The sequence below is a fragment of the Mixophyes fleayi genome, chromosome 8, assembly GCF_038048845.1.
Source record: "Mixophyes fleayi isolate aMixFle1 chromosome 8, aMixFle1.hap1, whole genome shotgun sequence".
NCBI lineage: Eukaryota > Metazoa > Chordata > Amphibia > Anura > Limnodynastidae > Mixophyes > Mixophyes fleayi.
The window spans coordinates 100,683,200-100,698,370 of NC_134409.1; the positions used below are offsets into that span (position 1 = coordinate 100,683,200).

At 37.2% G+C, this 15,171-nt stretch overlaps 1 protein-coding gene across 4 annotated transcripts in view; it reads right to left on the reverse strand.

The window, feature by feature from the left end:
- The window catches only part of TNRC6B (trinucleotide repeat containing adaptor 6B), a 107,226-nt gene extending 94,096 nt beyond the window's left edge, over positions 1-13,130 (reverse strand). For 2 of the 4 annotated variants that reach the window (XM_075183008.1, XM_075183003.1), the window contains exons 1-3: positions 13,026-13,112; positions 12,221-12,304; positions 10,930-11,025 (exon numbers count right to left, since the gene is read on the reverse strand). In XM_075183008.1, coding sequence (XP_075039109.1) covers positions 10,930-10,964 — 35 coding nt within the window. In that variant the 5' untranslated portion in view covers positions 10,965-11,025; positions 12,221-12,304; positions 13,026-13,112. The other 2 variants (XM_075183004.1, XM_075183005.1) reach the window with 2 other exon arrangements.
- Between the last annotated feature and the right edge of the window lie 2,041 nt (positions 13,131-15,171).

The following is a 15,171-nucleotide window of genomic DNA, read 5'->3' on the forward strand; positions in this document are numbered from 1 at the left end:
CTAGAAGAATTGAGGCTGTTTTGAAAGCAAGGGGTGGTCACACCAAATATTGATTTGATTTAGAATACTCTTCTGTTCATTCACTTTGCATTTTGCTAATTAATAAATATAATCTATTAACACTTCTATATTTGAAAGCATTCTTACTTTGCAGCATTTTTTTTTCCACACGTGTCTAAAACTTTTGCGCAGTATGGTATATAATAATATGAGTCAATTGCTAGGGCACAAGGTAGTTTTACAACCCTCCTTCAGAATTGTAACAATATCAGCCCCGGCAGTGGCCCAGTCAAGCTTTTTTCCCTCTTAAAAATAGCACACCACAGAAGGATTGCAGGTATGGTAAGCACTGAAGGCAACATATATCTAGGAAACTTTTGATCTGATCAGTAAGTAGGCTGGGGGCTAGTTTTTCTGCAAATAATATAGCAACGAATATAATTCACTGAAATCACTTTATTTGCTCACAAATGCTCAATTCTGTTAGTTGAAAAGCAGTATTCCCAGATGGTGCTGGAGGTTCAATAAAGTCAGAGGCAGCATTTTGAATATTATATTTACCTACCCTAAAATTCACTCATATCAGTCAATCCATAACCCAATACAAAGTATTAAAGAAAGTAAAAGGTGCCTTATCTTGTTTTACATTTCCTACTACATTCAACTATTAAAATACATTTCTGCTTTTAGGTCGACTAAATAGGGGCGAAGCAGTAATCCCAGTGCACTGGAGACACATTGACACTCCTGTAAAGGAGTGTAACCTGGTACCATTGACTGAACTATAAAGACACTAAGAAGACAAAGCATTATCATGATTAAATATCTATTGCTGTGATTGGCCACCACCTGCTTACCTTTCTGGTCTTCAATTTGCACCCTCACTCAAGAAGTCCTGTGGACCAAGATCCTCCCTACAAGTCTAATCCATTTTCTCCTTACCTTATCTGTCCTGCAAAGATCCAGCTAGTGGAATATTGCACCCCAATGACCTTGCCCAGGGCCAGATGGAGCCTCAAAATTATGTAACTACAACATGCAGTACAACACTTTCAAACTAATTCCCCCTGGTCTAGCTTGTTTCTTACCAACCACTGTTACTCCCTCAACATCATTTCTGTCTAGACCTTGATTATATTACCAAAAAGTTTGACTTTTATTTTAGTTTCTTTCTGTTGATTTGTGCGATCTCTGAACCAGATTATATTTGTACATCCAAAAGACTGGGAAACAATCTTTATAACCGAGCACGACGGCATATTACACTGCACTGAACCCCATATATAACAGTTCGACCATTTAGCTACACAACAAATGATCTGAAACAAAACGAAAAAGTCCTTTCAGTAAACGGTTAGAGCTTGATTGCATCAATGAGACAGTAACACGCTTGGAACATGTGTGAATGCATCATTTCCTATAATATCGACTTCCAGTGGTCATTTTCTAAACCCAGAGTGTACATACAGATTACAAAACAATTCCATATTCATACAAAAAAAATAATTATTTTTTATTGTATTACTTACTTTTTCTGAGATTTTTGGCCTCTTGTCAAACTTTTCTATTCATCAGAGATAAACTGGGCAGTTATATATGAGCCACAACTTGTTTCTCATTTATCTTTATATGACTTGTGGCGCTGTGATTGGGGGTAGAGGGTGAAAGTGAATGAGCTTGCCCTACATCGGTCCCCATCTAACCAACTTTTGTCTTCTTGAAATAGCCCCCCCTATCAAAACCAGAAGCAATCTTTTTTTCCCCTTCCCATTTTAATGCATATGCAACACTTATTACAGGCAGTTTTAAGGCCGTGTCAACTATTTTAATTATATTTTTAATATACATTACTGCTGAATAGAGTATATTTTTTAATGCTACTTTAATCAACATACGGTTTCAATTAGCTCAACAGATTTTGATTTTAGACTTGTTAGTGCGGTTACCATACGCTAAATAACACAATCTCATTTACATTGCACTTTTGTGAATGAGATGTAAAATTGCTTACATAACCAGCTGTTCAAGGATTACATACAAACAATTGCACAGTTTGCAACTAAATTTAGATATGCTGACGCAGATTAGTGGTATAACCTTCTTTTTAGCAAACCCAAACAGCTTGCTCCTCTCAGGATTTCATATACATCCTATGCCATAATTGTTGCCCAATTTCCTTATCGATATCATAGCAAGGCGTGCAATCTGTACTACTGTTCTCAATATGCTGTACACACTCTAGAGCAGGCCTGGCCAACCTGTGGCTCTCCAGGTGTTGTAAAACTACAAGCCTCAGCATTCTTTGCCAGAAGATAGAGCCGATATAAAAAAACAAAAAAAAATAATAATTATATATTATATTTTTTTTTTTTTTTTTACAGGATTGCCAGGTTATCAAATTACACTGCATCTTGGGGTCTACCTGCCTCTCACATTTCTGAGCAGAATGTGTACAAATGCAGCTTGTAGTGCCATCTTTTAATATACAAACTATGAAGAATTGTAATAATCAAGGGAATATTTTAAATCAATGGCAATTTAGAACCAGGGTGACCGATCTACTACGTAAAGTACAATTACATAATGTTTATTTGTAGGTAGTAGCTAACAAATATTAAGAAGGTTTGGAAAAATGCTAAAAGAATTTAAAAATATTATTATAAGACAGATGTAAAAGGAGAAAACTAAAATAAAAACCTAAAAAAAAAAACCAACAACAACAAAAAAAAAAAAACCACAAAAAACGATTACATTTTTAACTATACACCAAACCCAAAAAACGCAATTTTCAGATATTGGTCGAAATCCATTGTTCAGTAATAGCCTGATATTCCACGGTTGCCTTGTTAAAAAGAAAAATATATTCCAACATCATTACAGACGGCTTCACCAGCACCCATATATTTAGAACAGTCTCCTAATGGTATCTGATAGAGGGCAAAAAAGCTGAGACATCACCGGCCCTGCCCGTAAATGACTACCAATCCAAACACTACATTTCTTTAAAACAAGTTTCCCTAGCTGTAGGTAACGGCCTGCAAAGTCAGAGAAAAACCTCCCTCCTAACACAGAACCCTTGCTGCAGAGTATTAATGAGTAGAAGGTACCAAAAAAAATGGGCATTGAGGGCTGCAACAGGGTTACTGATGAGATGTAGAAGAACTAATCTGAAACATTATAATGGAGAGGGACTGTAGACTCTGGAATTCTTGATATAAAAAAAAGCAATACAAAATTCTATTTAAATACCACCACTCCTATGAGACTGGCTTACTCCAATACAATGAGATAACATCAATTCTGACATTACATGGGTTAAGCTTATGAGGAACATGTTTAAGTAAAATATCATGTCAGCCAAACAAGATTACACGCTTGAGCGCCCTCCAATCTGCCAGGGATGGGAAATGCCCTGATGCTCCCAGGAAGGCTGCTAATTATAATATACAAAGAATCACATGGTCTGCAGAGAGGATTTAACCCACAATCCATGCTGTTCATGGTTTTGGGATTCCTAATTGAATTCTTCCGTCAAAATAATTTTAAATTAACCCTTTTAAAGTTTTGGCTGAAGTGCATTGGTGCACACTAATATACTAAGCGGATAGTATGTATAAGCCCTGTGTGCAAACAGTCACATGAGAATGAAGTAGAATACTATGGATCTTAATGGAACAACAAACTAGAATGTTTCTTTAAATAAGCTGCATTATACACCAGACAATAGGATCATATTCTGTGAACACACAAAAACAAGACGAAAAACTAAAACCTTGTGATCTTATAGCACTTTTTTGATTAATTGCTGCAATGCCATTTCCACCCTAAGCTAGTTCTGGGCATTCGTTGTGCTACATTTTAAAAGTTATAAACTTTAATTACTGTGACTTTTTACCGTTTATAAGCTGCACTGCATAATTGGATAGAAATATTATTTAGGCTCACTTCCAACATCCATTGGTTAAATTAACTTAATGCTATGGCATGATACATACTTGCAAGTATGATTGGCAAAAAAAAATATAACACTATGCTCACAAAATAAACTGAATAAAATAAGTGAATACTGTTATTGCGTAACCCCATATACTACACATAAAGCCCAATGATGAATACATACAGTATCATGCCTAATAATGTAGTTTCATGCAACCATTAGCTCATGATGCCAATATATGCCTCTAACACCATGCCACCATAAATGCCTCCAGAAGCCAGCAAATAAAACCTGTGTCATTATAACAATTCAATGATGCCAACATATTGAGTCCCTTGTCACATTATATATATATGTATATATATTTATCGCTCGCACCTCTATTGAGCAAAAAGGAGTGAGATTTCTGCAAAAAAAATTCACTCAAGCTGTCTCGCGCCCGTTCCGAAAACACTTTGTTTATGCATGTTTAGGGGCAGATTCAGTTGAGAAGAAATTTGCACAAACACATGATTCAGTAGCAAGCCCATGATATCAGCAGTAACAGTTCCATGCCGGCCATATACATGACAGTACCCAGCTAGAGTAATATCATCACTTATAGTCTAAGCACTCTGGATGGAGCTTTCTTGGTATTGCCATTCTAGCAAAATTGAAGAATTGAGTAATATTAAAACAACATGCACTATAATTGGTTGCAGAGCTAGGGTGGCACTGAAGCAAGTGCGCCCTTAGCATTTTAATCAATAACCAATGACTCAGCACAGAAGTTGCTACTTTTTAGCTTGCTTTTGACCTAGCACCTCAGGACATTTGTGTTCCCTGGCATCGGTGCTTACCATGCAAAGGGCTCCTTTAGCAGGTGTTCGTGTGACATGCAGTGGTAGTTAGCAGGTCTGTTTAGGGTATGTCAACAAAGGGTAACTAACAACTAAATATAGATAAACTCAGACTGTTCTATTGACAGTCACTTGTGCAACAGATAAGCAGCAACTTCCCTAAAACAGTATTTCAGAAAAAGAAGCAGGCGTCATGCACAACTCATTCACAAAAATCTGCAATGCACACGTTAGTGGCTGATGACACTGCTGGTTCACACTGTAGCTAAAGCTTATTTAAAAGAAATAAGTAAACCCACAACATCTTGTTTACATTTGGAGTACATAGACCACATCCCCATGTATTGTTCACACAGTGTCAAGACAAGTTTAAAAGTGTTTTTAAATGTTTTTTTTCATATAATGTAGTGTGTTGGAATCAACTATACAAACATATGGGGAGAAAGTTACAAAACCAAAGTTAAAAGAAAGTGTCCACCTTTGTGGACATTAATACCCTAAAAGCTCGAGTTTTGCAAAGAAACTCCTGGACTATCTTTCTTTGTTGATTAGTTAAACTCAAGCAGAATGCATCCAATAGATACATGAGTGATAAGAATAGTATGTCTTTAATAGGGTGGGGTGGGGGTTGAAGGAGATCTTTTACATACCACCACCGTCCCATAGAGCATCTACAGAATGTTAGCCGTTTTGAAAACCCTGCACTGTATAGTAGCACTTCTGCATAAAAGAAGCTTTAACTACATATTCATATATGTATTTATTTTTGCCAACTCTGTTTTCATTACCTTTCACACCAAACCACTAAGAGAGAGACTAAAAAAAAAGAGGATAAAAAAAAAACAAACAAAAAAAAAAAAACAACAACAAAATAAACTTATGTCCCCCTAATGAAGTGGTCATTGCATCATGAAACATAACATTATAAAGATTTGGAACATGGGTGAAAGGACGAAAGAATCCATATTTACTTTACAAGAACTGGTGACTCCACCTGCTACATACTATTGGGGCATTATTTCAGCTTATATTCTAAGGCAAAGGGGTATATTTACTAAACTGCGGGTTTGAAAAGTGGACTATAGCAACCAATCAGATACTAGCTGTCATTTTATAGAGTGCACTAAATAAATGACAGCTAGAATCTGATTGGTTGCCTATAGGCAACATTTCCACTTTTTCTTTATTACTATACTATAAAAGCAATTCTTATTTTTAAGAAATAAAAAAGTTATTTTACATCCCAAGAGCTATTTATTGATGAGGATCAGCTTGCAGGAGAGGAGTGCGTTGTCTACCAGCGCTTTGTTTTGTGGATCAACACAGTCAGCACAATGTGCTTTTTAATTTATCCCTCCACACGCTACACATTTCTGCTCAGGTACCATTGCTGAACTTAACTGCACATTCAGCAATAGCCAATTAAACATAACTGTAGTTAAAAATTTTAGGCAAATTAAAAAAGGAACTCTGCTGAAACGAAAAGTCTACTTTTGGACAGAGTTGAACAGGAATAATATATATTTTATTGTAAACTATTTTAACTCCATCATAAACTAAATGTTCAGTTTTTGCTGATGTTATCCTTTAATGTTTGGTTGAAACTTAAATTATTTTGTCCATGTGGAATGAGCTTGCAGTGTGTAGGACACCCGCATCTGTGCAGGATCCAAAGCCATGTGAATGTTTAAAGGTCTGCTAGCAAACTAAGGTCTTTTGCAATAGAGTAAATGCAGTGCTTGCAAAAATAGCCATTACTATCACTGACAGACAGACCAATACATCAATATTTGTAAGCTGTATGCAGTTACCGAAACGCAACATGTGATGCAGGCAGAACACACATATGCAAAAGGTGTTGGGATATGTGGGGGCAGTTTAATTCAGTGCAAGGAGACAAAGTACCTCCACAGACTGTTCTGGAGGTTTTAAAGAAATCATCACTCATTCCATCCCATAGCCATGCGCAGAAAAACCAAGCGTAAATCTCTTGTTGTAACAACCGGCAAAATGCGCATTTGAGCGCCTCAGACACAATTTAATCTGCCCCGTGGAGTCACTGGTGTTTAATGTAACGCCAGTGGGTAAGGACTCTTACACTGCAGAACTATTAAAAAAGGCAATAAGGAATTTCCTCCCCACCAGTCTGTATAGAGCATTGCAAGCCTGTCACATAGGCTTCTGCACTGCTGCTTAGTAGCCTAAGAAGCTACCCTAAAATTGAAGTTATCAAAGGGATGAGAGATAACCTGCTAGGCAGCATGATTTACCAACTGGACCATTATTGTTGCACCACCATCCGAAAGTCTGCAGCCCCATGGTCCCAAGGCTCCATGGCTAATCACACAGCCCTAGCTGAAAACTGGAGCCGAGTAAAACTTTCAGAGGGCAAGGGGGTTTGGTGAGCAGGTGGATTAATGAGAAACTGTAATCATGGACACTGCAGCTTCTGATTGGTCCTCCAACTTGTGCCTTTTTGCTGCCATTTAAAGTGATGAGTTGCAAGTTTCACTTTATGTGGTAATGCAGCTTTAAACACTAAATCAGTATTCTTTCTAAGCAAAGACATATACTTTGCTATATGTAGAAAAAAAAAAAAAGGATTTTTGTAAGTTTTACACAATTTCCGATAGATCTAGTTTAATATAAATCTATGACGTGTATATAGATACATTATAAAGCAGTAGGAAACTAAATACAGTCATACAAAGGACTCTGCCTACAACTATACAATTAGTCTTTATTACCTTTAGATATTGTATAGTTTCTTTAGAGTGCCACGTCCAGCTGCAATAAGCTAATGTTTGCAAAAGAATACCAAACCATGATAGTGTCATCTGGATATATTTACCTGGGTTACTAATAAATTGTAAAGTTTGGAATTATTTCAATTCCCTCATCATATTTGCTTTTATTGTGTTCCAAATAGAAACTCCACTTAACGAGAGCCTGTTTCCTCCCATCCCTAGCCTGTAGCATCACCTTGGACAGACTCAATAATGGATGTTAAACGACCCAGCTAGCATGATAAACAGGCTGGCAGGCATACTAGTTGCAAACACTGCAGTACCCCTCCTCCATGTCTTTTATCTATAACAGTGAGAAGCGCTGAATGGGAGGGATAAAAGGTCTGCCATGTATACTGTTAACATAATGAGTGCGCTTCTATAAGTCCCTCTCCCAAGGAGTGGAATTTTGCTTCTGCTACATGTTAAAAACAGCATGGACTTTACAACAGAGAAAATGTCCTCTTTGAAATAAGTACTGTGCTTTCAAGGGAAATTTGACCAAGAAATTCTGCCATATGAGTGCACACTCTGCAGAGATATAGTGACACCATTTTGAACTCAAGTTATTTTTGTATTCCATGCATTTTAGGATTTAGTAAAGTACATAGTGTATTTGCTAAATAGTCTGTCAAATATTTAACCAGTTGGCCTAAATACTAGCTTATAATTTAGCCCCAAGAAGTGAGAACTCGCCTGAAACTTACTCAGGATTTGGACAAAAGGTCAGTCAAATTTTGAACCAAATCCTTAAATTTGGTGTATTATAAGTGCATTTAAACAAAATACATCGGTTGGACAGGCAAAAATTTCAGGCAATCCTGAAAACAAAAATCCCATGATATATGTTTGTAATGGAGCCATAAACAAATAAACCTATATCAGCAAAATTATACATAAATGTTTCTGTATATTCAGTGACATTGTCTGCTACAAATAGCCAACTTGAAGCACTTCCATTGTTGTTGCATTTCCAAATGCGATCTTCTACTGTATGGCTCTGCGAAGTAAAGCTGGGTACACACTACACTGTTTTCGTCCAATAATTGGCTCAAACAGCCGACATACGACCGCTCGTTCAAAAGTCGGGTCAGTGTGTGCAGCGACAAGATGGTCGAAAGTCTGCCCAAATGGACGATTATCGCCTCATTTGGTTGGTCGTACCGTTTAATATTTTCGTTCCAATCTCGTTTCCATTGTGTAGTGTGTATAAGTTTCCGACCGATCCACAACAGTGAGTACGAAATTACAGTCATTGCTCACGACAACATGGCTGTAAAAAGTCGCTAAAGGGACGTCCGCTCTTCCCTTTATCGTCCTAAACAAGGCTAGTGTCTATGCAGTCCATGGACTGAGTGATCGGACCATCGATCGCATGTAAAATCGCTCCGCATAAAAAGTTGGTCGAAATTTCTATAGTGTGTACCCAGCTTAACACCTTTATTGTAATATTATAGATGTGGGGCCCCACACATGCTCTGTACAGCAAAATGGAACCATTATCACTCTGCATAGAGCTCGCTGTTAGCACGGCGATAAATTATTGATTGCAGCAAAAACAAATTTTTATGGCTGACTGGATGACATTTTCACATGGCATCTTTCTGAACTGGATGATGTAGTATAGTATTTAAAAAAATAATTGGCATACAGAGATAAAATATAAACTCATATTACTGGGAATAGTTGAATGCGAGTAACTATTGTGGGCGCTTGGGATACAGCATCTATCCTGCTCCTCTGATGCCTTCGCTCAATGGAGCAGAGCGGAGGCCTTTTATCAGGCCAATTAGATGATAAAATTACGAATTGGTCCGATACCACAGTAGTGTGTACCCTGGAACGATGAACGATTATCCTTCCAAAGCACATGAAATCGTTTATCGAGCTTTTCAAACTAAACTGAAAATCTCGTTCAACAATGGACCAATGTCGTTCCGATTCTGCAGTGTGTATACATCCAGGATCTCCATAGAGTTTCCAGAGTCACGATCTTTTCAGCTGATGGTTACGACAGTTGAAAAACACAGATCTGAAGGTGAATCTTGTAAAACGTGTATAGTGTGTAGTGTGTACATACAAATCCCCATCATCGGGAGAAAATATCTGTAGTGTGTACCTAGCTTAATTCAGCCAAACTTTCCTTCTCCACTGTTGGTAGAAGTACTTTACTAAAGAAATGTCTGATCAGCACGCAGAGGATCGGAGGAAGCACATGGGACCTTAGAGAACCACTCACGTCTGTCTGATGTGTGTAAACAAATTATCTTCTACAAAAATATATCTTTACCCACAGATAGAACATAAAAACAGAGAATGTTTTTTATATTTAATTAACTTTAAAGTATCTGGCAGTGTTGCCCAGAAAATTCAAACATGAGGCTGAAAGATAGATCAATTCTGCAGTGGGGGTTGTATGGGCACACTGTCCACCTCTCTGACTTCATTAGATCACTTGATATCCAAAACATTGTTTTTGTAAGTTAGGGCTAGATTGGACCACCAACGTGATTTTCTCATGATGTTTCCTTTCTTAATGACAAGATTTTTAAAGAGAGGAAGGAAAAAAAAAAAAAAAAGTAAGAGTACCATGGGTGGCTGTAGAATTAGATAATCTAAATTAGTTTTTTTGAGACAAAAAAACAATCTAAAATATAACATTTGCATGCTTTTCATAAACACACTCAATTATACCACCACCTGGAAAAGGAGATATTAGTTTCTTTGTTTTTTATCTGATGACATTTACTGCTTACCGTGACAAATAAATCACAATTCTGCCTTATCTCAGAAATGTGGCTAGAATGTTTATTATTATAATTTCAACATCCCTTGTCTGTCTGAATTGTACTTGTTGATTGGAATTTGCACTTTAGCTTATTTAGAATGGATGAATGCTACAAGGCTAAGGCTAGGTACACACTACATAAGTTTTCTTCCAATGTGTTATTTATAACAATTTTACCAATGACTGATAAAATGCTTTTTTTAAAAAAAAAAAGTCCAGATCAGCATGGCGATTCATGTATACACACTTTACAATATTTACATTCAGATCTGCGCTATTCATCTGTCATAACCTTCGGCTGAAAAGAACGTGACTCTGTAAGCTCTATGAAGATCCTGGCTGTGAGTGCATACACATTACAGAATTGGAACAATATTGTTCCATTGCGGAACGAGATTTTCAGTTCAGTTTGAAAATCTCAATCAATGATTTCATGTGCTTTGGAAGGATAATTGTTCATCGTTCCAGGGTACAAACTTCTGTGATATATGCGATTATCGTCTGAAAACACAATAGTGGGTACCCAGCCTAAAACGCCTTCATGCAGCACAATTCCCAAATACATTATAATGAGCTTACCTTGGGGCAGCTTTCTTCAAGTGTTTCTCCCTCATTCGTCTGCATGGGAAAGAAAAATGGTGTGCAAAATGGTGCAGAATCACACGCAGGTATAGTCTAAAGACAAAAAAAAACAATGTTTTGCTTTCGGGTTACCATCTGTACATTAGTTAGGCGCAAACATTGAGTGCATATTATATATTACATTTAAAAGTGATTTATTTTACACAGAAGATCCCATACAAATCAGAAAGATTGTGCAGGTACAGAAACTAATAAATCTAACATTAAAATTGATGCAGCATTTTGCATTCTGAATGACTTATATGCAATGTTTCTGATAATCACATTGATAATAGCAACATTTTATGCATCATAAATACAACAAACATGTTACATCTTTAAAAAGGAAATATTCACGTTAATCAGGAATACCATATAAAAACGAATATGTTTGATACACATAAACAAATAAGGCATTCTGCAGCTGATGAGCATAGAATTAACAATTTTGCAATTCTAAAATGCTACATAAGATTTAATGTTTATAAACATATCATAAGATACTTATGCAGATACAAAAGTTCTCATTTATTCTACAGCAAAACATTTTTTATACAGTGTTCCTTTCAGAAAAGGAGGAGACATGGCCAAAACATAAAATGACAGTTGTGTACAACTTCAAAAGCACTGCTCTAGCTAACAGCTTAGGGAAGCTTTAGCAGTGACCTATTGTTTAGTTTTGTACTGAATTAAAATTACTTGTGATAATCGTAAACATTCAACTATTGCTAGTAGAAGACAACTGCAGTAACAGATCATCTTAGCTCAATGGATGTCATTACTACAAATCTATAGGAATTGTCAACAAGATTCTGTCATGCCACTACCAAAGTGTATGACAGTAAACATTACCAAATGCCTGCAATTCAGATATGATGTTGTGATCGTTTGCAACAATATAGTCACAAAAGACACTCTGTTGTCTTCTGTCAAAAATGTTAGTAAAAAATCCATTTAACTTGCCGCAGACATCTATCATGTCTTTCACAAAATATTTTACAATTTGTGCTCATGACTACACAAAATTCAATTACTTTATTTCTAATACAAATTAGTATTTTATTATTAGGCTTCACAGTCCACCAAATATAATTGCCACTTTTGCAATTTATCTCTATGAAGAAAATAGAGTCTTCTAGAACAAAACAATTAAAAAAGCCCATCTCTAATAATGATACAGTTGTTAGCACAGTGTAGTTCTGAATGGTTTTGCTGATGCACCCAGTGAGGTGTGATTGCGTGATCATACCTTTCACCAGCTCTGTGTGTGACAACAGCCTGCAAGGTGATGAATCCTGGGTACAGTCAGTGTACAGAGCAAGAGACAAAAGCCCTGTGAATAGAAAGAAAACGAGAGCTAAGCAATGTTACAGAATCAGGCCTCTGACCTATGAGAGTTGGGAGTATGACCTAAAAGATGCTGATAAAGGAATACACAAACACAGAACATAAACACAATTTATGGAAAAGTAATACTATTCTATAAATTGTAATGGTTAGGCAAATAAAACAAAATCACCAAAGAACTATTATACAGGTAGTTGTGTGATCACTTCTAGTCTATGCACTGTAACCTACCTTCCAGTTTAAACTTATACTTATGGAAAACCCATAATCATAGGTGCTATTAAGCTAATCACACATGCAAATAATTTCCTATATTGCTTGCCTTACAGAGATGACAGTGAAAAGCTGTAATAAAAAAAAATTGTAACAGAAAAGGTTGCAAGATATCCTTATAAATATAGCTAAAATGCACAAAATAGAGCATGTAAACAATCTGATGAGAATATGCTTCTAATATTAACATGGGACTAGAGAGGGGCTGCAAATTTATAACACCCCAAGCAGGGCAGAGAAATGTCAAAACAGAGAGTGATAGAGCCCGCACCGAGCCCCAGCAGCCTCAGACATACATTCCCATAAGGCTAAGGCCCTCACCACACATAGCATCCCGCACCTAGCTATTCTAGTCCGTTACATTTACATGACGTCTCAAAGGACCTCAACGCCCCCATTACCCCCTCCCCCCAAATTCCCTGTCATCCTCTCACCGGTGTCCCGGTAAGTCCCACCTCCGCCAACTCCGCTCTTCCCTGCCTGACTGCACCACAACCCGCTCCGCCTTCTGGCAGCAACACCACAACATGACTCGACGCGAGCACGCCCCTGTGCTAGCGCAATTGGACAAAAGCTTCAACTCTCCGACTTGTCAGTGGCTCCTTCAGCTGTCACTCCTCAAGACCCGCCTTGCCATTCGTCCTGGTGTCTTATTGGGCATACGGTGATCACTCCCAGCCGAACGTCGTTCTAGCAGCTTTGGTAGACGTCATGACGTCTGCACGCACAAGGCCATGCGTTCCACGTCTCGTTTTGTGTTGTTATTGCGGGAATTAAGTCATCGCAGTTGGGTTTTCTGTTGCTACCTCCAGAGTGCAGTCTGCCAGCAGAGGTCCCTAACCAGCAGAGTGTTTTCCGTTCCTCCATAGCAATCGCTATAAGAAAGTTTGTGGTCATGTCCTTGGTGTGCTCAATATGCGTGCGCAGTATTTAGAACGGTGATGGGCAACCATGGCCCTCTAACCTTTAGAAGGGCCACACATTATTTCAACTACCAATTTAGTGGAAAATAAGTAATTTTTACAAAGTATAAAAAATAAATCTGACAATTCAGTGTGACTTTTTGGTGACTAGCATGCTGCAGAGATTTGTGGAACCTTATTAATGATGAGGGGGGTACCAGATTTTTCATCAGTTTTTGAAGTTGAGTGTAAGTCTGGTACAGGCACAATGCAGTTTAGCAGAGATGTTTCCTTCCATCCATCTGTTGCACTTGATATTTGTATTGTGCCCCACGGTAGTGAATGTCTGTTCACATCTTTACCTTGTTTTAATCAGGAATCATGCAGATCTTCCATGGACGATGGAGTAAGGTCGTGTGGTGCAGATTACAAATCCATCCTACTGTGATTTCAGATGCGCTTCTGGCACTGTGTGACCTCCTTGTGTTGTTGAGATTATTTGATGCAAAAGTTGTCTGCTTTGGGCAAAACAAGACCAATTTTATTCTGTGCTTTATGATATGGTAAGCTTCACCTGTGTACCCAGTTTTTATTTATTAAAAACTGGGTACGCAGGTGACACTTGAGTGGCGGAACAGGGAAGGGTCTTTCCACATCAAATCAACACAGGGTTTCAAACTGACCATTTCAGATTATATTGAAATGTGGTATAATAAATGCTGCAATGAGTAAAGAAAAGCACCAAAATCTTGGGCTGATATGTGCACTGGTTTTGAAGTTATTCGCCTTCAAAGCTGCAATATCTTAACAATTTTAAATTTGCTTTTAATGTTAAATTGCATTTGTAGCTCACCTAATTGAGCTAGAGAGTTGGGCAAGGTCTCATTTTAAACCTCTTTTTATGGACCTCCATATAATATACAACACACAGTAATTTTTTAATACAAATTAAAAATGTACAATTTTTAAAATGTTGATTTTCTCAAAAGGCCAATTTTTTAATTTTTTGAAAAACATCTCAAAATTTGTTCATACTGTTGTTAAAAATCCCCCAAAGGTTTATTTTTTGGATTATGATAATGGGATCATCTGCTACAGTAGCTTTCACTTGGGACTGTTTGTTATAATAATGAAAATGGGAATTATCTAGGCCTGTTCTTTACTTTTAATTTATCTTCTTAAGCAATCCATTTGATGTATATTATGTACAATGACACAGTATGTTAATACTGAAATATATAAAACATTTGAAATAATTTTATGTCTTTCAAATATTTTAAGAAAGCTTACTACAGATCATTACCATTTGGTGCTGCTGCTCTGGATGGATGGTGCTACTTGATGGGTTGGAACTGGCTGAAGGCTTCATTTGTTTTTATTATTTCCATTTCAGAAAGGGTGTACATTCGACCTGTTCGACTTAACAGATTCACCTTACATAGAACATCTACCATGGTAATCCATAAAACCTCCAGCTTCCTAGGGTATGAAAAAGATGGTAATCAACCGTGATCAACCAGCTGAATGGAGGAATGTCACTTTCACTTCATCAGTGTTTTCATCTTTCTCCAGAATAAATGCGAGTCACTATTGTCATAAACAGCAGTTACATACCCTCTAATTTCAGCAAGTGGGTGCTAATATTACATTATCCTGAGGAACTGAACAATGACCCTTG